Source organism: Cygnus olor, chromosome 19, assembly GCF_009769625.2.
Source record: "Cygnus olor isolate bCygOlo1 chromosome 19, bCygOlo1.pri.v2, whole genome shotgun sequence".
NCBI lineage: Eukaryota > Metazoa > Chordata > Aves > Anseriformes > Anatidae > Cygnus > Cygnus olor.
In genome coordinates, this window is record NC_049187.1 from 9524033 (window position 1) to 9546028 (window position 21996).

A 21996-nucleotide genomic window follows, 5' to 3' on the forward strand; every position below is an offset into this window, starting at 1 on the left:
GGCTGCTCCAGGAACGCGAGAGCCTCCGCGGAGCCCCGTGCTTGGAAGGCGCCGCAGCTCAACGCATTCCACACGGACACGGTAATGCTCGGCCGTGCTTCGCGCGCTGCGGCACAGGGGGAGTCGGTTCTCGTTCGAGCCCTCCCCGAGCAAAGCGATCTACCAAAGGGCACATTGAAACAAAGGTATGGTTGTAATTAGAACGAGAGTAGTTAAATCCGACGTTCAGCTGTTTTATGCCAGCTGTGCCTTTAAAAGGAAGAGCATTTAGGCGTCGGGTTTCATGTCTTTTTATTGTTTATTTAGTATGAATTTAATCCGTATCATTTTTTTTAGGCTTAACTTTCTTTGCGTGCTTCCATGCAATTGCATAAGACATGAAGAGCTTGTAAGTGTTCTCACAGCTGTGCAAGGTTTATATTAATGGAGCCGTTACATAATTTTGACACAGATATGTTATGTACACGTCTGCAGTTTCTGAGCTCAGCTCAGAAAATACCACTCCCCCCCTCCCCCCCCCAAAAAAAAGAAAAAAAAAGACAAAAGCCCATTTTATTCCAGGGACAACATGAAAAAGAGTGAAGACCTGGGTGTACTGGTGGCTGTGTGCACACAGCGCGACAAACGTGCTGCTTTCACAAGCTCTCACAGCTCAGCTTGCCTCTGCCTCCTGCAAGGCTGGCTCCTACCTGCTGCAAACGAGCAAAGCTTCGTCTGTGTCGTGTCCCTGGGATGCTGCACAGCACCAAGTGGCACCAGGCACTGCCTCCCCCCCTTCCCAGGCCTTTGCCACCCAGGCCTGCACCATCCCCAAAGCTGGCTCCACACAGTGCTGCGCTGGGACAGGGCTCCGGAGCATCCTGCCCTTTCCCTGGGGTACTCATCCGGCCAGCTGGGAGGCCTCTGCCTCCCTGCAGTGCTCCCGTTGGCTCTGACCTCCTGGCTGGAGTGGCACTGGGGCCCCACAGTCAGTGAAATACTGCCTGCTTGCAGGATTTGAACAAAATCAGTGGAGTTAGTGGTAGAATCAGGCTAGGTAAAGGCATGGAGGCGTCGGGTCCCTCACTCAGCTGGCTGCAGCCCTCCACCTGCACATGCACACACACACACATTTTTTCTTCTCCCTGCAAGCACATCTCCTCTCCCGCACACACGTGCTGTCTTCTCTCCCACGCACTTTCTCTTTCCCCAGCTCTCAGCCACCCACGGTTTCACCGTTTCCCCCCTCTGTCTGTCACACCCAAGGAAAACCCTCCCGTTTACTTGCGGCTGATAACCGCTCTGTCGGGACGCATTTCACAGAACCAGTGGGAGCAGAGCACAGAGGCAGCCGCCCCCCCACCACGGCACCGACCCCTACAATAAAAGCCGCCAGGTGAATCCCCACGGGAGAGGCAGCGCCCCTGGCAGTGAGGGCTGAGGAAAGCTCACCCAGGTATGGAGGGGCTCCGACTCCCATGGCAACGAGGCAGAGCTGCCACTGTCTTAATCTGCAGTGATCTGGAGATCAGTGGCCTCCCCGCTCCGCTCTGCTCCGGCTGCAGCAGCCAGAGGCTCTGAAATCAGCTCGCGGGGCCGATGGTGCCACTCGCACACCTCCCGGCGCCAGACCCCGCTCTGCTCGGGGCCCTGCTCCAGCCGGGGATGGGGGCGATGCTGGAGGCCTTGAGCTGTGCTGGGCACGAGCTGGACAGGCGGGAGGGGGGCAGCAGCCTCCCAGCCCCTCTTTGCATGGCTGGGGCGATGCTGGGGATTTGTCTGACCCATTTTCCTTTCTCTCAGCCTCCTGGGGAGGAGTAGCACTTAAACGGGTCAACACTGAAGACGCAGCTCCGTTCAGGAGGTCCTCACAACCCTTTGTTCAATTTTCCAGCATGTCAGAACCCCATCTGCTGGGTGACACTCCTTCCATACAAACGCACCAACTTCCAGAGGCAACAACATGATGACCCCGTTGTTCTGGCACTGAGACGAGAGCAGAGACTTTAGGGTTCATTCCCAAAGTTTCCACAGATTCCCTGCAGGACCACAGGCGAGCCACTTCATCACCGCGCCTCTCGGTTGTCTGTCAGCATCCTCGGGTCTGCAGGGCACGGGCTGGCTGTCACCGGGTCACCGGGCAGCGGCAGCACAGCTGGCCCTGTGCTGTGTAAATAAACCTGCCTGGTGCTACTGCAGTAGGAGTCAGCGAGGTTTGCAGCGGGACTCGGCTGTTGCTATAGGAAGCTGCTGTCATCATACCTCCAGGTTTTCTGAGTCAATTCCCGATTTTACAGCTAAAATAATACACAAACCTTTTTTACGTTAGTGAGCTTTATTTAGGAAATAAATAAAATGTTAAGAAAATATGAATGATTGTAATAAATACAGCACTTGTCAAAATTGCACAGCTACGAAAAGCATAATATTTTTAGGCATATTACTCCAGTGTGGTTAGAGGGTCTGGCACATAACTGGAAAAATAACTTTCTGTGCCTGAAAGAACATTTTAAACACGGAAGAGAAAAAAACTATGGGGCAGGGCAAAGAACATCCAGTTCCTTCCCAAACAACCTTTGACAGATATTTGTTTATGAAATTTTTTTGTTTTCTGAAATCTGATACTTCATCACAACTAATTATTTAAAAGGATGCTGTCGAGATAGAAATGAGAGATTGAAAAATCTGTTCGTAAGTCAGCAGTCAGGCTGGAGGTTAGTTACAGCACATGACATTTCACCAGCTCTACCAGACAGCTGCTGTTTCCATGGTTTGCAAAATATCAGTGGACAAACAGTTTCTCCTTTCCCTTCTCATGCAGTGGGCACAATATTGTCTCTCAGTTTTGAGTTTTCAAGTGAGACATGGGGAATATTGCAGAGGAAAAATGAATATAGTTGCATAAAAGCCTTTCACTCATAAATACACGCTTGCCTCTGTCTGCAAGATCAGGCCTTGGGTTCGTGCACTACAGTCCCACTGGTCCTGGAGAATGCCTTGCGGTCCTGGACGAGCAAGCTGTGCTGCTGGCATGAGTTTGCTGGAAGTTCAGAAACTGCTGCACCAAAACCTGACTCCAGTGATTTTGCCAATCAGTTGTTAAGTAGGGAATAAAGAGCATGATGCTTGCTGTTTTGGAGGATAAGGTTTAGCATTTGAACTTCATACATTTGCAAGCTTGACTTGATTGTAAAAATAGTCTCTATTCATTCCTTGCCTCTATTTAAAAAAAAAAAAAAGGATAAAAACATTTCTAGTAGATATTTCCATTTTAGCATGTGAAAAGAAAAATCAGAGCACAGAAAAATAAATAAGCAGGAAAAAGATCGGTGCTTCCTAATTAGTCACTTGCCTTGAAGTTTCAGAAGACACTGAACACTTTAAAACAAAGCTACTGAAGGGTCCTTACCACTGCTTGATCCGGCAGCTCTGGACTTCCCTGGGATTAACCCTCAGAGCTCCACGTTTGAAGTGGGAAAGTCAAACTACTCCTTTCAGAAACACTGGAGTTGATTTCCCCCAGGCACAGTGTAATCTGGTCACATTGCTGATGCAACAGTGCATTTTTTTTACAGAGCACATAAATATAGGACTAAAATAAATAGCAAGAAATAAGTCATCCAGCAGAAGGATTTCAAGCTACAAACGCTATCCACAACTCATTGCTTTCAAGGTTACCAAAAAGCACAAAGACACCCAAATGGAGCCTCAGGGGAAGGAATCTGCCCTTGTCCCTGGCAGGGAACAGCCAAAATCCCACTGCAGGGCTGTCCCTGGCAGGGAACAGCCAAAATCCCACTGCAGGGCTGCCAGCCAGGGCAGCTGAGAGGTGCACGGAACCTCCTGGAAAAGTGAGCCGCGTGCCTCGGTGCTACTGGAGGATGTGGAAAGCTCGGCCTCACCTCTTGCAACCCTGCAACCTCTCAAGCCAAGGCTGCCAGATGGGAGCTTGGGCTGCACTCTGCCAGAGTGACACACACACCTGGGCACACGTGGGAAGGAGCAGCCCCTCTGTCCACATGTGAATCTGCAGGGGTGTGACTGTAATCTACATCTAAGGCAGGATTATCAGCTGTTTCATGAAATAATCACAGTTCTCATTTGCAGTAGCACACTCCATGTGGCACTGGGCAAAGCACTCAGCATGCTCAGCAGTAACTGTCGCTAGCGGGCAGATCCGGTTGATCTGAATTAATTCAATGCAGCACAGGCTCAGGCTCTCTGGATTTTGAGTGCAAATGAAAACTAATACGATGTCTCAAGCTGATGTTTTTTTTCTCGTAAACTAATGAATTTCAGTGGTCGATTTACCAGACACCCATATTTCAAGATTTAGGAATTTGTTTCTATAATGCATTTAAGGAAAAGTGTGTCTTCTTTCACATAGGCATATTTAGGTGACTGTAATTTGGTCAAAGGGAGGAACATGGGACAGCCACTTGCAACATTCATATCATTCACTGGTCTCTGAAAGGAAGCAGAAGTCAAGTCTGGGCGAAATGCATCAATAATATGTTCCCTATTATTTTGGTCAAGCAGCATAAATGTAACCTGAAAAACAGAATGCAGCAATGATGAGCTATTGAACTGAAAAACGAACCAGAAAATATCAGAGACAAACACACAAACATGCTGCAAAAGCACCTGGATGCTCTGTTTATAATTAAATGCAAACTATAATGAATGTTTCACAACCTGCAAGGTCAATTAACGTGAACAAGGGAGATTGTAACAGTTCCCAAATTAAATATTTAAAACTTTGCCACCCATAAAATAAAATGAAATAAAATAAAGTAAGTAATTATTTCCTGGTAGAGAATTCTACAGTGCAAAGACTTTTTTTTCTCTCTCTCCTCACAACTTAAACAAACCCCAGGTTTGGTTCCAGTCATTACACTCATTCTGGTGCTGTGGTTTGGAATCAAAAGAAACAGCTCTTGCTTGTACGCAAATATGTAGAAGACACAACCTAAATATCAGTATAGGCTCTCACCATTTTATTACCACTTTTATTAATTCACTGTTCTTTAGTTGGAAATGTAAAATACATATAATACTTTTTTTAATACAATGAGGATTGAGAACTTTGATTTCTATTTTTTTAACTGCTAGATGGTAGGAAGGCTATTTATATGAAAGGCTTACAGAATTATTACCATACAAAGGCAAATACTAGAAGAGATCAGAACCCTGTGCATATTTCCACTGACTCTCTAATCATTGTTGCCCTTATCAGATTCCACTTATAAAATGAGAAAAAAGAAAAAAAAAAAAGAAAAAAAAACAGATCAGGATAATGTAAGACATCTATGGCATATTTATACGTGGAACTCTAACCTCACATTTGTAACACCTGTGTTTCAGGCAGCAAATCGCAATTTTCGTATAAACTGACATTATATACATATAGGAGAGCCAGGAAACATTGTGTCTCCTGGTTTATCCCAGGTGGACACAGGTTGGGATACAATAACCTTGAAAGTGCAGAGTTATTTCAGTATCCTGGAGTTTGAAAATCCTTCAGGGCAAGTGTTGAATCTCCGTAGGAGCAGCTTTCCTTGAGTGCAAATCACTCCATTCAGTGCCAAATTACTACCCAAAATTAGAGTGTGGCTTATAAGCCATCAGAGAAGAAAATGGGAAAACGCTCCAACTTCCACTAAAGTCAAGAGAAAAAGTTCTCTTGAGTTCACTGGGAGAAGTAGTGGGTTTATGCTAGGATCAGATATGAAAAAGTTGCCCTTCTTACCTTGTGTCTGAAAGGCCAAGGGAGCAGAGCATCATAGTCTCCTTTCATAACAACAAAGAACAGTGACACATGGGTTCCTTTTCCTGTCCCATCCCCATTCAGATAAATCCGCAGACAAACCTTGTAGCCATACTTTGCAGTGTAGAAAGCTGAAAATCAGAACTCTTCATTAGTAAAACCTCCTCTGAAAATAAGACAAAATGACTGTTTTGGCATATGCAAGAATATTTGTGTCATGTTTTGGTATTATAGAGATGAGGAAAACACACAAATCAGTACAGCTAATAAGCAATGAAAATCCAGTGGCTGGAATCCTTTTAATGACTCATACCTTGGTGAAAATTACCTGGTGTTAGCCACAGAAGGATAATTTACCTAACCAAATTACTTCTCACATGGGAGAAAACTGCAGCAGAAGACCATTCAGTACCATCAGGCACCAAGGCTGTGGATTAGACAACAGAGATCCAGCAGATGTCACTGCAAGTAGCTGTAGCGGAGGGCAAATTGCAAAATGAAAGCCCAGAACAGAACACAGCTCTGTGGCAGCTTCCCTGAATACCAAGCAGGAGAGCATGAGGTCTTCACACAAACAGCATCTTAGGAGCTCTCCTTAATAGCTCCCTGAAGCTATTTTAAAGCACTTCCTGTCCATGAGCAGAAAGGAGTGTCATTCTAGAGAAATCAGTGGGTTTTCTAAAGGACCAAGTTTTGCTAACACACGTATACGTCGTGTTTTACCTGGTGAGTACAAACTGACTGTTCTTCCCGTCACAGAGTCCTGTAACTTCCGGCCAACATCTGTTATTTTCCACAGAAAGACCCCATCGTAGGACGCTTGCTCAGAGAACAGAAGACTCTTATGAAGATTGCTGAGGCCTGCATCCTTCTGGGTCAGGCACCGGTGCAACTCTGCAATCTAGAAAAAAAACATCGCAGTTCTCAATCAACCCCACTGCCCAGGCTGATGTGCTGCAAAAGCAGCAGAACTGTACAAGTGTCCTCATGTTCTGAAGGGTTTCCTTTGATTTCTTTCAGCAAATTCCTAACATTTACAACTCTCGGGAATAACCAGAGACAGAACTGCCTAAACACAAATTTAGATAAAAATTTTAAAGAGATCCCCATTTGAAAATTTATCCAAAACAAGAAAAGGATCTTGTAGATGTGTCCAGAACTTAACCCTTCACAGCTTCAATTCCTGTGCTCATTTCTATCCCCATCTCTACATCGTCTCTCTCTGACATGTGTTAAGTAAGTCATCTACACAGCAAGCACACAGGCAATGTTTATCATAAATATTTACCTTCAGTTCAAGGCCTCGTATTATATTTTGGTCAAGTTCACTCTGTCTCCGAAAGGCTGTGATTTCCAAGTTAGAGGTTTCCACTTCCTTATTGAGCACTGACACAATATTCTCAAACACGTGTAGCTTATTTTCTAGCTCAGAAATCACTTTCTCCCTCACAAGTTGCTGCAGAACAGATTCATCTTCAGGAACAGAAGATGCAGGAAAACAGTCTACTTCCAGATCCCCATTGATTTCCAGACCGCCTGGGATCTGCAGATCAGGGATGCTTTTGTCTGCAACATTCACATTCAGCTGTGATTGTGGGATGAAACAATTTGCAGCTTTGGAAACAGTGCACAAGCTTGCCTTCAGTTGCTTTATGTGCTGCAGCAGAAGCAGCATGTGGGCCCCAACTGCAGTTTTTTCATGCTCCTTCATCTTCTCTTTGCTTCCCTGTAAGACATGATTAATACTCTCTATACAGCTACCGTAACTGGCCAAATCAAGCCATGTTCCCTCTAGCTTCTTGGGAGAGACAGGGATGGGAGGACTGCAAGATACAGGCCCAGCTACAGAGCAGCAGACTCTCTTCAGAGACATGGAGAATGGAAAACCAACAAGCCCTCTAATGACCTCTAACCCAGCAGAATTGTAATAAACATCCATTTTTATCTGAAGTCAATGCACTGTGCAGGCCAGAGAGCAAACCACATCTTAAACTCACCGTGTAACCACAACAGTTCCAACATCATCTCTCCTGGTCTACTAAAAATGGGTACATTTCTCACTTTCCTTAAAGATACATTTCAATCAAGGACTAATACCCTGAACACAAAGGCTGGCTAGACCAAAGGCACTGAGTTGCATGTCATCTGAGGCCTTCCTGAAGGCAGCAGTTTCACTTACCCTAAATGAACAGCCAACTTCAGAAAACCGACATCCATCCTTGTTGATCAAGACTGTAGAGTGGTTCTGCTGAAAAAAAAAAAAGAAAGAAAAGGCAATAAAATAATCAAATACCAATTTCAATTCTTGTATCTACCTACTAACACCTTGGTCCCATCCCCAGCAGCTATAAATCAGGTTAATTCAAGTCAAGGCATTGCCACAGCTTACAGTGTCTGACCAGTTCTGAATACTCATTGATAAATCAACCAAGAGTGTGGTGGATTGGAAGTTACTTGGAGGCAATCCGGCAGTTGAGTGCCTTTCTAACATACTGATATAACAGAGTTTAACAAACCACAGTGATTCCCTAGTAACAACTTGTCATAAATAATATGGCAATAAGCAAGTTGGCCCACCACAGTCGTGCACACAGCCACTTTTACACTCTTCCTGCTCTTACAGAAAGCACAGAAGAGCTGCGTCTCGCAGCACGCCCTGGGAATAATGGATATATTGGACCAAAAGCTCTGGCTGGCACAAGAATTTAGTTCCTTTCACAACCAAAAGCACCTATCTTTAAATACACTGTTAGACAGCATATTCTTCTTTCGGTCACATGGGTCTTCCTGAATACTTGAAAGGAAACAAACACTTCCCTGGCTTTGGCAGATTAATTTAGTAAGTTAATTGTGGGAGCAGAGAAGAGAAGCTATACATGACAGCTATGCTGGGATGTAAAAAGCATCCAGATATAACTGCCATATCTGAAGATGTTCTCAGATGATCATTTAATCTAAACGAACAAGTGATATTTTCACGAATTGAAATAAAGTTGTACTGCTTTCACTCATCTTTTACCTACCTTTTCCTTTGATGATGTTTCTGTTTGCACACGTTTCTGCTCCCTACATAAACTGCCTTCACATGAATGTTTCTGTCATTAAAACAAGAAGAAAGGAATTGAGTACATTATTAAAATCACTGAGTATCTTTACTTAGGAGTCTTTGAAACATTGCTTCTGTTTGGGAATGCTACTCCTATTTCACAGAAAATGAAGGCTAGAGGGGCTTTTCTACAAGAAATTCTGTGGTATGGAAGAGTTTGCAAGAAGTTTCTTTCTTCCTTCCTGGAAGGCGTGGATTTAAGGAAGAGTAAAAGAAAGGAGAGTAACTTCCATAGGAGCACTACAAGCTCCGCAACACACAGTGCAAAACCCTGTACCCCTGTCCAGACAGTGACCACTCTCGACCTCACTACTCAATAGACTGCATTGTTTTCAGGCTTCTTTTCAGACAAAATAACCTTCAGAAGTGTGGGACTAAAGCACATCTGTTAAAAGTGGGTGCTGCTGTCTCCTCTGCAAGGACTTGGTTGCACAGGGGACGGATTCAGTGGTTTCTTAAGCTCAGCTTCTCATCTGATCACGCAGCTCAGCTCAGCAGGTATGTTCAGTGACACATCTCCAGATGCAACACCCGTTAAATGAAAGTACAACGTGTGATCTGTTACTTATGAGGCCCTGAGTTCTTGGAAATTACTTACAGATGCTTTGCAAGGTCATCCTGGGAAATCTGATACAAGATTGGCAATGTACAAGTCTTGCCCAGTTCAAACCATAGCATGTACAATCACACATGCATGTGTATGTACACACATATGTACACCCAGTGGCACGCAGGTCGATTATGGAACAGAAAGCAAATACATGGGAAAACCAAATAAAAACTCTTCTTCCATTGGCTTCGTATAGTTTGCTTAGTGTGCAGACCCTTCTCAGGTTCTGCTTATTAACATTTTGAAGGCAGGAATCCAAATTTTCCATCATGATGTAGTAATGCAAAATGCATTAGTGCTAACATGAGACTTCCTGCCTTTCCTGGCTTCAAGGAGGGGAAAGTAATCCTCCTGCCATTGGTTCAAACTACAACTGTAACTTGTGTATTTAACACAGCAACTGTCAGCTTTCAACCCAAACTATACAAGGGGGTTACCTTTAATCTTTATAAATGCCTTTGCATGCCAGTACATTTCCTATAGTCTGGAATTTTTTGTTGATAAAGCCATTTCAGCAGCCCTCAAGTCCTTCCTCTGCAGAGTCCTGAGGTTTCTCTTTTGATCCCCAGAAATACAGACAGTTTTTTTTTCCACTCTTTAATTTATTTTTAAATACTCTGTATCCTAGGTATTGCACAGTGTGTGTCTTTACTTCTTACTTGCTGCTCTTTCACTCCTTCAGACCCCCAACTTCCTGAAGGGGAGAGAGGCTGGCGGGAAGTTTGTTTAAAATATGGGACTGCAAAAGTCATGAGACCAACAACTGATTGGCTAAGATGGAGAGAGTGAGAGCAGTGCCCCAAACGTCCCGTGCTCCTGGAGGACTGTGGATATACACACAAACAAGCAAAATTCATATGCCACATAACTATAAATTTAATAAGGCAGATCACGTAACCAGCGGAATTCCAATTTTATGAATGCTAACTAAGGCAGGCAGTGAAAGATCAACATTTCAAGGCAAATCCCCTGCCAAGGCTTCCTAACTAAAAATTAATAAGATGACAGCTAAGCAGAACGAGGGGGAGGAAAACAGTTTGTCATTGCAGGAAAATGTAGCCCGCTGAGGTAGATCTGCAGCGTCACAGAGCTCAGGAAAGAGAAAGGTGCTCAAGGAACAGACTCAGCTCAAGTTTCACCCTCCTGCTTGCCTCTTTCACTCTCCTGCTTGCCTACTGCACTTTCAGAAGGTTGCAAGGGATTAAGTGTTGCCACCTTCTGGTATCTGCAGTCTCTCTGAAACAGACACTGGATTTACCACTGGTAAAATGTGCCTGGGTCTAGATACTCTTCTCTCTCCGTAAGAGTTGCTGAGATATGAAGAGCACATGCAAAAGCTTTCTAAGAAGCTTGTTTTAGCCAGAGTGCCTTCTTCGTACTCCAGAAGGACTGTTACCCCCGTATGTTGGGTGTAGCTCATGGCTCAGTATTTGGAAAGGCTTACATCTGTGACAGTTATGGCATATAAAGCCACCCACTGCTATTTACATCAGGCTACATTTCTGAGGTATTCACGACGCTCCTGCTATGTAGGTCTTAACATCACTATGCCCCCATTCCAGGACAAAACTCCAGGGCTGGCAACTGTTCTCTTTGCATTATCTGGTGGGCTCAATATTTATTCTGCCCTACCCTAGAAGAGTGCTGTCCCAGCAACACCTTCCGAGACGAGAGCCCACAGGGTCACAAGCTAGGTGGGGTTGGGATGAGAAAGTTTGCAGAGATTTCAAATCGAAACACATGTAGTGGTGTTAGCAAGGGTGGGTCTCTCTCGTTCACGCTGCTGTTGCTTTGTCCCAGGAGTTTTTAAAGCACAAAATGCCCTAAACAGAAGGTGATGCACTTCCACCACGAGGCTGAGAAACGTGCCACTGATGCTGTATCTTTGGCAATCTCTTTGCATAGCAGCTAATTTTCTACCACTTTTCATCTGCCCCACCACACCATTTCCTCCTTCAGCAACACAGAACAGTTTCTGTTAGCTCCTTTGATGCCCTCAGACCACTCCCAGAACTTGTACCACTGCATCTTCAAAAACGGGGAAAAATAAAGAGCAGCTTTAAAGATGTTAAAATGAGCACACGAAGTCACTTAAAATCTGCAAGTACTAATGCAGATTGTTGCCCTGTTTTCACAATGTTGAGCATCAACTGAGAAATTCATTGCATTTAAGTAAGAATGCAATAGGTTTCGCAACATAAACTTAAAAGTTTGATGATCAACTACAATTTAATGAGAAAAAATATTTGTTGTTTTAAAGAGAATTTTGAGCAAATGCTGGGGACAGACAAGTGTTTTTAAATATATATAAACACACACGGGGGATATATACATCTTGCAAGTCCCTGTCACAACAGTGGGAAACGCAACTCAAACATAAAAAAAATTTAAAAAAAATGTTTAAATAGTCACAGAGAAATTTCTGGCAGAATGAGTTCTTATGCATCCTGGTCTGTATGGACATTGCTGCTAATTTTGAGATCTATATATTTGATCGTATCTAATAGAAATACTATCTGATAAAAGGAAAAAAAAAAAAAGGCAATTTTAGTTTGAATAAAAAAACCAGACTCTTTCAAGATCTCTTCCCTGCAACTGCCTGTGGTTCTGTATGACATCTACCTCATACTGGGAGACACACTTTGACACTGGAGATAAAATGTGGACTACCCGAGCCCTGGATGAGCACACAGGTATTTCCCTCTCCCTGCTGTAATATCACAAGCAGACTATCAAATACTCGTCATTTTTCTCTCGAATACATGCACGGAAAAAATAGCAAATGCAGAAGAATTAAATGTTCTCCACATGCAGCAGCATTCATGACATCGGGATGAAAAATGTCATGATAGATTATTTAAGCAATTAATATAAAACCATTATTTGAAACAAATAAATGTTCTTACTTGGTATTCACTACTGGATAGGCTCCGCTTGCACTTCTGACACATTGTCACATTATTAACACATCCGTTTTCCAAATGATCTGCAAGATTCTTTCTCATTACCATGTGTCCACAACCAGTGTGACAAGGGATTAAAGCATATTCACATAAACTCTGATGCTCCTGGAAGTTAGAAGTTGCAAACCAAAATGTTAACTGCAGATAAACATTTCTCAATAAATAGCTTGCATTCTGCCAGCTTTGCTTTGCATTTCTTCTAAGCTTGGGTAAAATCCCACTCTACAGCGTTACCAAGATTACTGTTGAAAAATCCACCATCTTTACTGGGGCTTTTTTGATAATTCTAAACTTTAAAAAAAAAAAAAAATCCCACAACTTTTGATAAATTCAAACATGAGCTCTCTCTTGAACTGCTCTGACTGACAGGATAAATGTGGTTAGCCTGCTGACATCTCTATGTAGCATAAAAGAATGGCCATCTGACACCTATGCAACAGTTAGGATACAACTCTCCTCTATATTTTAAATAACTTTAAAAACTTTTCCTTTTCATTATTTGCGTCTTCTCATCTCAATAAGGAAAAATGTCAGCATCATCTTTTGTGACTACATCCAACAGGTCTACTTTCATTCTTAAAAATACAGTATTCCAACAGAAAATATTTATTCTGGCCTCTTCTACTGAAACTTTGGCACTGTGTCACAACTGATTTTGTCTTCAGAGGGAGATGGCTGTCCCCTACAGAACTGGCTCAGACATGCCAATTTCAATCACACGCTCAACTTTCAAATTCATTTTGCCATGTATTCGTGCTGAGAGGGGCTCCAGTTCTCAAAACTATGAAGCTGAGCAAACTGGGCAGATTTTTTTCCTTAAAGAGGAATGCACTCAAAGAGAAAACTTGTGCAAAATTAGCGAAGACTAGAAAAGGCAGCAGCACCTCAGATGCTTATCAGATTCACAGGCATCCATGGTACACAGCAGACTCCCTGTTACAAATACAGAAAGGCACCCTGTTCCTACAGCAGTGGTCCAAAATAAAGCTGCCTTAGCATCATGAGATTTATCTGCATTTTTTCATGATTCTGTTTTGCATGTTGGATTCACAAACCTTGTCCATCTAAATTTTTTATCTGGGGCATTTCACATCTGCCTGAAAAGAATGATGAATGCATTCAATCAATTGGAATCATATGCACAGGATGAAATTATCTCTATTTTAAAAAAATACTGAAGAATTGCTCATAACAATGTCCTGGAAATTGAAGTATTTTCATGCTACTGCTTGTAGCATCTTTGAATTTAAGTAATAAGTAAGCTCTATGGAAAATAAATATAATAAAAAACCATAGCTGACACATTTGAGTAACGTTAATTTCACAATCATTCAGGATGTTCTGGACTCGATCAAAGCCCTGTTAAACTTAATGAGATGTTTTGAGATACTCTGTTGGTATGAATCATGATATCTTTGTTGATTCTTGTGAATTTGCACTAATCTGTGTTTGCTGAGAAACTAGATTCATTCTTCTGTCCACATTCAAGTAAAAGCACATGTTAATTTAAATAAATTGCCTTTAAACGTACTTCAAAAATTTTCATGATACCAGACCAACTGCATCCAGGGGTCACGCAGTGTACTTTGAGCTCAGAAATCTCTTTATTAATGGCAGCATCGCCAAAAGCCTGGAAAGTAAACACAGTAAGAAAAAATCACTGGTCAGGAAGTACTCCAGCATGCATTTTTGTGGTAGGGATTATCAAGACTTCGGATCTTGATAAATCCCTTCTTTTTTTGTTCATTTACTCTACTACCATAACACTTTCCTATTTAGCAAGTATTTTGGTGTTAGTAGAGTCAAATAATTATAATTTCTTTGTTATGATTCAAAAATAAATTATTTGATGCAATATAAATTTATTGAAAAGAGCATAGCCAACTATAGCTTTTATTTCAAGTTCCTTTTCACAGAAGCCTGAAATACATCACATGCAATGAATGTGCTGATGTGATCCTAACTATAGGGTGCTGCCATGTGCAACTCTAATGAATGCATTTCATTATTGGGGTCATTAACACCTCCTAAAGTGCTGTAGAGAGGACTTGGGTCTGTTCTGCAGTGAGACTACATTTCTCAGACCAGGCTGTTTCCATTTAGTATGGCACTGTGTACTAAAGAAATGTAAACCACATGTGAGATTTTTTTTTTTTTACTACATAGTCGTTGTTTTTTTTTCTTATGCTGTGAAGAATTGTGAAATTATTCTGTAAATGATGAAACACTACACATTTTTAATATTACCTCTTGCAAAATCAAAATAGGTACAGTGACACGAGAACAAGACAGTGGTAAGTACACAGTACAGAGGACAGCAGATTTCCTATGTAACCTAACAAAGAGCAAGGCAGGAATTGGGGCCGGGGAGGGTGTCTCTACATATAAAGGGGGGAAAAGTATTTACAAATGATGTCCACATTTCTATGAAGTTACTGAAATTCTACATAATGAGTTAGAAAAGTTAACAAATAAAATTATCAGAATCAACATTGCTGTTTGTTTTTTAATCTAGATACAAATGTTTGTAGTCATCTACATTCGTCACATTAAATCATATAAAAGAAGCACAACCAGCTCTATGAATGGTAACAAGGAAATAAATTTATATATGCAGAGTCTAATAGAAACTCCTTTCCTCTTCTCAACCCTTAAGCAAAGTTTACCTCTGAAGAATTTCTGCGCACAGATCGCAAACAACTCCACAAACAAGAAATTAAAAATAATAATAGGCTGTACAAACACATGTGTGGCTCCATCTGCATGTATGGAAGATATTATGTAGTAAGCTAGCAATTAGTGAAAGCATACCAGCCCCAGCCTCTAAAATATTCTAGTCTAATTAATGAGCAAATCAAAGAAATTCAAGTTATCAGGCACATGGTGGCTTTTTCCCCATGTCATAAGAAAAAAGCTCAAGGAATTTCCTGACATTACTAAAGAGATCTTTTAAAATATATTTAACTACAGGGACAGTCCCAGCAGTGCCAGGGTTTCTTACTGCTGTGTGCATTCCCTGTGCTTTTTGTTTCACACCTGTAGTTGCTAAATCACTCTGGACACAGCTCAGTTGAAAAACAAGGCAGAAAATCCTACTCTCTTCTTTTATCCGCACAGGTCACTGCTTTGAAATACCCGCAAAACTTCTTGCCCTCATATCTGGGAACATAAGCTTGCACGGAACTTCGTTAGGGGCCTGAGTCAGACCCTCGTACTGTAAATGAGATGACTCTCACTGACACAAAAGCGTTCTGGGTCAAAAAAAAGGAAACAGAAACTATTTCTCTCTGATTTGCTATATTGTAGTTGGACGTCTCCCTCTCATTTTAGCCATTTCAAAGGAAGATGTTGGTGCAGGTGCTGCTGGTGGTTGTTGTGGGACACCACAGACGCCTGGTCCTGTCTGTCCCAGAGCTCGCTGCAGCTGAACCAGGACCTTCCACTGCTCTAACACAGCCAGGAGCCACAAAGGGGTTCGAGCTCAGTGCAGAGTAGAGAATTGTCCCCTAAGCAAGCTTCTTGAATGACAGCAGATAGGGTGTGAGCAGAGTCAGAGGCGGACACCCCCCACTCCTCTGACTGACTTCAGTGACGGATGCAGATGCACAGCAACTGATGAAGAGCACCAGGGCAAGGCTTGAAGTACATGTAGTATACCAACGGTTCATAAATTAAGAATATGACAGGGAAGGTATGGGAGATCATGGGATAAGATAAAGCAGATACACCTCTTGACAGGCCCTTTTATTTCCTCTTGTGTAAGTATCTTATTTAAAATATAAACATATAAACAGATAGCATAGGGAATAAACATTAAGCAAAACCACAGTAAAGGTAAAGAAGAGATTAACCAGGATAAGATATGGAGCAAAAAACAAACCTGCTATACAGTCTTTATTACTCTTGTTGTTCACAAACTGTGGATCACTTGTTGTAAACTGATCTATACAGGCAGATCCTCATGCTTTTGTGGTGACTGACTTCATGTGAACTCTCAACAGGCATAAGAATCTGCCCAGGCAGATCAGTTTGCAAGAGTGGGGCCCTGTTTACTGTAACCCACCCACAGATTTTGCAGAAAGTCCCAAAAGACTTAGGGAGAATCCTGCACCAGAGAAATCCGAAAGTTATAAAAAATTAACAGTCGACATAGAATAAGAATTTCATAAGGGTTTAGCTCTATCTATCTGTGGTTCCATGATGCATGAAATTCTGTTACCGGGAAATTTACTGCAGAACTGAGGATTTTTTCTGAGATCTTACTGAGTTCAGTGTTAACTGCAAATTCATTATTTTGCTGCAGTCAGTTACTATATTTTGCCTTTTACCTCACTGCCAGCTGACTCTTGGGTTTCATTCTTTCCTAACAAATTTAGACAGAATGTGTATCTCTTGGTATTCCTGCCTGGAATCGGAATGGAAGGAAGAAGATGAGCTGGTACTGAGCCCTTTGTTTGTATTCAGGATAAAGAATAGTGCAGCGAGATGCCTGGAAAATCACCTAACAGCAGAAGAGATCTGCACCATTAAATTACAGAGGAAACATTCACCAGTGCATAATTTTTATCAATGATTACGTTCAGCTCTAAGTTTTCCGCTCTTTTCTCCAGATATCCTGGCTGTCAAAGCACGCTCCAGGCAATTCAGCTGGCTAGCCCATACTCCAGCTTCTTCTCTGAGAGAGAACTCTAACCTGAAAGTTCAGTAACATGTTTGAAGGGTACAGAGAAACTTGCCACCCCCAAGTGGGAAAGCCACTAGGATACTTACTAAGGATAATAAGTAACAGCTAAGACATATTATTACAAGTAGGAAAGCACAGGTTCATGGAAGGCAATAAAGGTTAATTATACAGAACAGTGGGGAATTTTACACTGCAGAACTGAACGGACTTGAAAAGTCCTAAGGATGCCGTTACACCTTTTAAAATCAGAATCTTTGGGAAATTCAAATGACTGAAGCACAAGTTAACATTCTCTCCTAAATTATAATCTAATGTTGACTATAGAGTAGACCAGGCAGTGATTAATGATAAGTTAATGAACTGTTTACTACAACTTACCCTTTCTTCTGCCAATAGGCTTCCTTCACTTAAAGTACTGGGATCCTCCTCCTTACATTTCTGGCAAATTGGATTTTTATTGTTTCTGGCAAAAAGAAAGAAGAATAAACAATCAATTAGTTAACTGTAGTTTAGGATGTCTTTGTATACACACTGAAATAAATTAAAATGTGGAAGTAATTTCTACTCAGAATCCATAATCTTTGTTCATTAAAGGGCCGATTTTTAAACACACTGAGGTAAAGAAACAAACGAAACCCCTGCTATTCCATTCCTCGAGATCAGAACTAGGCCCGTATGTTTTATCTGTATTTCAGCAAAGCAACAGCAGCTTGGATCATGAAAAACAATAAAGCTGGGAACCTATTTAGCCAGGGCTACAACCCTGTCACTATATCTTGACTGCTTCTGTTTTCCAAAACATCAAAGCTCAAGTCATATACATACAACTCATATATATACAGTCATATATATACAACTCATATACACAGACATGTACTGCAATTTCACCTCCCACCTGTAGGGCAGACAGGAACTTTTCCAAAGGCTCTGAATCAAGGTGTAATTCTTGAAAGAAAAGGGAGGACAGAAGCAGGTATTCAATCATAGCAAATGCCCACCTAGCTCCTGGTTTTCAGGCTCTCCAGGAGAATGCCTGTCATTGTTTGTCATTAATGGCAGCAGCACCTTAACATGTAGTGATCTAGCTGAGTTACTAAATTTAAAGCTCTAAGATAATGTTTATTAAAATCCCATCCCATCGCTTACCAAAGGACTGTAAACTCCTATGGTAGTATTAAGTCAGCCTTGCACTAATTGTTCAAAGCTAAACCAGTACCATTATGTTGCAATTACACATAGGAAAACTGACATCTTTCAAGCTCCGTAATCCAGCCTTTCCCACCCCGAAGACATCCACACTGGAAACAAGGAAGGAGGCAGAGACCACCCTGCATAACCCTAGAGGTAAGTACTTCCAGACAGACCAGTGGGCCAGGCAGCCACAGACTCTCGCCTACTGAGCACAGTGGCACTGCACAGGGTACTTGCAGCCACAGAATGGGTCACAGCAGTGTGACCCTTTGTAGCAAGGACCTACCGTACAATCCACGACAGGCAGGCTGAGCAGTACCTATGCCCACAGAGCGTTTGCAGGGCTTTCTTCAGAATATTGTTGCAGTTGCTGCACAGGTACTTCTGATCAGGTGCATCTTCACAGATGTTAGTGGGATATCCAAAAGGAAATTCATTTTCATCAGGAGAAGAGCTGAAGACATCCTGCGGGCCTCTGCTTGATTTCTCAGCCATTTGAAGTCAACTACTGTCAAAGATGAGGGAAAAAAAAAGGTGCTGAAACAAGAAGACATACGCTCACTTTGATGTAAGAGAACACATCAGGCATCAAAGTCCTCAAAGCAGCTCCAAACCTGTGTAGCAGTCTAGCGATCTGTTTAATTGAATCTGTAGCTGACATGCGTGACTAAATGTCACAGTGGGGTTTGACGAGGTACCAGCAGGAAATTACTGTACAGATTTAAAATTTCCCTGAAACACAATATGAAAATGGACAATACTTTAAAACAAAAGTCCAGGGTTTTCTTCCCACAGTTTTTTAGTTTGTAGAAAGATGAAGTAAACAGTCCCATCATCTTGATCCCATCTGTCCACAACACACAAAAGAATTTCCTGTAGAGTAAATCCCCAACAACATTCAATTTCCAGCAGCCAAAATTTGAGATTATGCTTTATAGATGCAGAAATTGAGCAACTGATATGTCTTTAGTGATCTTCCTGAAGTCATACCACTATTGGCAAAATGAAAAAGGAAATCACAAAAAGCTTAACACCTGTGCTCTAACCAGAAACACCTAAAGCCACACATGAAAAGGTATAAAGCATGTTCAGTACAGGTTTTGGTTAACGAGAGCTGTGCAGTTGAATACTTTCGGACATGCAACCAGAAGTGATTCTGGTGGTCTCCACAGTTGATTGGAAAGTTCAAGACAGGTTTTTACCCAGGGGCATGGCACATTTGGAACATAGTGAATCTACTGAAGACTTTAGGAATCTATTTTTTCCCATGACAGTACTGACACAAAATAACCTGTCTCAGTACCAACTCTGACTTTACCAAAAGTAATACTACCAAGTCTGAAAACAATGGAATCAATATTTAAGTCGATTGGACTTGTTCAGGTTTGTGCCCCGTGGGTGCCAGGTTGCCCTAAGCAGACTTGCCTTGCCTACATGTCCACACTGTGGTTCTGGGGCACGCTTGGGGCACGCTGCAGACCCCTGCACTGTGTCAGCACACAGCGAGAGGCTGGGATGGAAGTGGTTGCAGCTGCCACCTTGTACAGAAAACCGTAACGATGGGAGACCCAAGTTCAGCTCTCTCCCCTGTTTCAGAGGACTCAGACTGACATCTCCCACCTTCCCTGCACCACTGCAGCCAATTCGGACACTTTCCACACCTCCTGTGTAAGCTGCTCTCTACGTGGGGACGAACAGCCAGACCCGTTGGGCCAGGCAAGGAACAGAAACAGTGGTGTGACTCTGACACGCAGTGCACAGGGCATCCCCAGGATTTTAAATACCTCTCTTTGAACAGCATTTTGTTTTCTGGTTCAGGCAATTCACTTGGCCTCTCTAGGCACTGGAAAAGGAGGCTAGCAACAAACGCAGGGCTGCCAAACCTCTCAAGAACCAAAAAAATGAAAGCCTGCAATGCTAAATGTGACAGAAACCGCACCCCTAGCTAATGAAGCTCTGTTACAGGCGTAACTGATGGCACCCAGTGACAGCAGGCACAGAGGAGGACCGCCAGCCTTTACGCTGCCAACCACCCACAGGCTTTGCAGGGCCGGCCTCCTCCTTCCTCCTCCTCCTCCTCCTCCTCCTCCTTCTTCTTCCTCCTCCTCCTCTTTCTCCCCGCCACTCCACCCGCCAGGCCCGAGGATGCCGAGGGGCAGCAGGCGGCTTGCCCGCCCCCAGAGCCCCTCAGCGGGGCCAGGGCGGCCTGAGGCGGGGCCCGGGGCCCTCCCTCCCTCGCGCTCCCCTTACCTGAGCCCGCGGGGGCGGCCCGGGCCGAGCCGGGCCCCTCGGCACGCAGCGGGCGAGAGCCGCGGGGCCGGGCGGGGAGCGGCGGAGGTGCCTCGGGCCGCCCCGGCAGGGGCGGTGGCGAGGCCGGGCCCTGCCCGCCGGGGGCGGCTGTGTGAGGGCGTGGAGGCCTCCCGGGGAGGTCCGGGGGGGCAGCGGGGGCCCGGCTGCGGGCAGCTCCGGGCCTCTCCCCTGCCAGGAGCCGGGGGAGTGAGCGTGGAAAGGGCCAAGGGCTCAAACTCCCCTCAGGACAGCTAAACTGAGGAGCGTGTTAGTTCTGTTGGTGGAGTTAGTTCCTGAAAGCGGTGCCGTGACGGCTGTGTGACACTGCGACCTGGCCCCGTAACTCAGAAAGTGCAGCGTGCCCAGAGCAGGGCTGGAGTGAAAGCTGCCCTCTGTGCGCCTCCGTCTGCTCTGCCTGGGGGAAAACCCGAGTGCTCAGAGTAAATCTGGATGCTTGAATTTCCTCCTGAAGCCTACTGGGGATCCTCCCCATGCCTCTGCCCTCTAGCTATTCTCAAATGCAGATGATATTTATAACAAGCTAACACAAGGCCAGTTAACTAAGGTATGCAAATCCTTTTAAGATGCTCATGGCGCAGTGAAGATTTCTACAAAAGGAAGTTTCACTATCAGGATAAGGCAAGTTTACACTGAAATCACATGCTGCAACCACACCGACTATGATTCAGTCAGAAGAGAGTTTCAGTTGCAAATCTGTTAGTTCTTCCCTGTGAAAGAAATTTGGGAAATACCACTGGGGGGGACTCCTAGCTGAAAACTAAAGGTAAAAAGAGGAGCTGGTGCTCTAGATGCTTCGCTTCGTTTGCTATGCTGCAGCATTTACAGCAGCGTTTGCATCCGGGTAGCTTATGCCAGCCTACAAGGTTATTCATCAGTAAGTGTCTGCCTGAACTCTGATACCTCCGTTAGTTCCACATGTGGAATAGCTGCCCTGCGTGATTGTCTCCCCCACATAATTGCAGATTACCAAATACAAAATTAACCAGAGCTGTATTAAATAATAGATTGGAAGGGGGGGGATCTTCTGGAACAAGGGAGAGCCCTCATTCACGTAAGTGAACTATACGCTGTAGTGCTTTGTTGCATTGCTAGAAGAAACATTGGAATTAATTCCTGATTTTTTTTTCTCCTCACATTGTTATGAATACATATTCATAACAATATTAATGTGTTTTCACAAAGAAAAAAAGAATATTCATCAACTCTGCTCACACAGCTGTGTGTGACTCAGCTTGTTTGCCTGGCTGATATAGCAACATGTATTCATTTCCATGTGTTCCCTTACTGCGTGCATGCTGGGTTTATTGAAGATTTCCCAGCAAAGAATTCCATTAAACTTCTACATTTTTGTCTCAAAAGGACAATGTCAAGCAACAGAGGAATAAA

General features: G+C 43.3%; 1 protein-coding gene and 1 long non-coding RNA gene across 3 annotated transcripts; one reads left to right on the top strand and one right to left on the bottom strand.

The window, feature by feature from the left end:
• Positions 1-545: 545 nt before the first annotated feature.
• LOC121057300 lies at positions 546-3259 on the top strand. Its single transcript, XR_005813744.1, has 2 exons — positions 546-1435; positions 1783-3259. It is a non-coding gene; the product is annotated as an uncharacterized LOC121057300 (long non-coding RNA).
• Positions 2296-20658, bottom strand: TRAF1 (TNF receptor associated factor 1). 2 transcript variants are annotated; one of them, XM_040531213.1, is made up of 11 exons: positions 20551-20658; positions 18587-18808; positions 17488-17572; positions 13957-14055; positions 12369-12530; positions 8770-8841; positions 7926-7991; positions 7035-7472; positions 6470-6647; positions 5729-5877; positions 2296-4530 (listed from the first exon to the last, which is right to left on the bottom strand). In XM_040531213.1, the coding sequence occupies exons 2-11, from the start codon at positions 18793-18795 to the stop codon at positions 4312-4314; spliced, it is 1677 nt and encodes a 558-aa protein (XP_040387147.1). In that variant the 5' UTR covers positions 18796-18808; positions 20551-20658; the 3' UTR covers positions 2296-4311. The 2 variants fall into 2 exon arrangements, with proteins under 2 accessions (XP_040387147.1, XP_040387146.1); XM_040531212.1 differs by having other exon boundaries at positions 7926-7994.
• Between the last annotated feature and the right edge of the window lie 1338 nt (positions 20659-21996).

Excerpts from the sequence above, each read along its gene's own strand:
- TRAF1 (XM_040531212.1), bottom strand. The coding sequence starts at position 18,795 with ATGGCTGAGAAATCAAGCAGAGGCCCGCAGGATGTCTTCAGCTCTTCT. Across the intron at positions 17,573-18,586 it reads TGCCTGTCGTGGATTGTACG|AAACAATAAAAATCCAATTT; the intron begins GTAGGTCCTTGC and ends TCTTTTTGCCAG. Across the intron at positions 14,056-17,487 it reads GCCTATTGGCAGAAGAAAGG|GCTTTTGGCGATGCTGCCAT; the intron begins GTAAGTTGTAGT and ends TTTACTTTCCAG.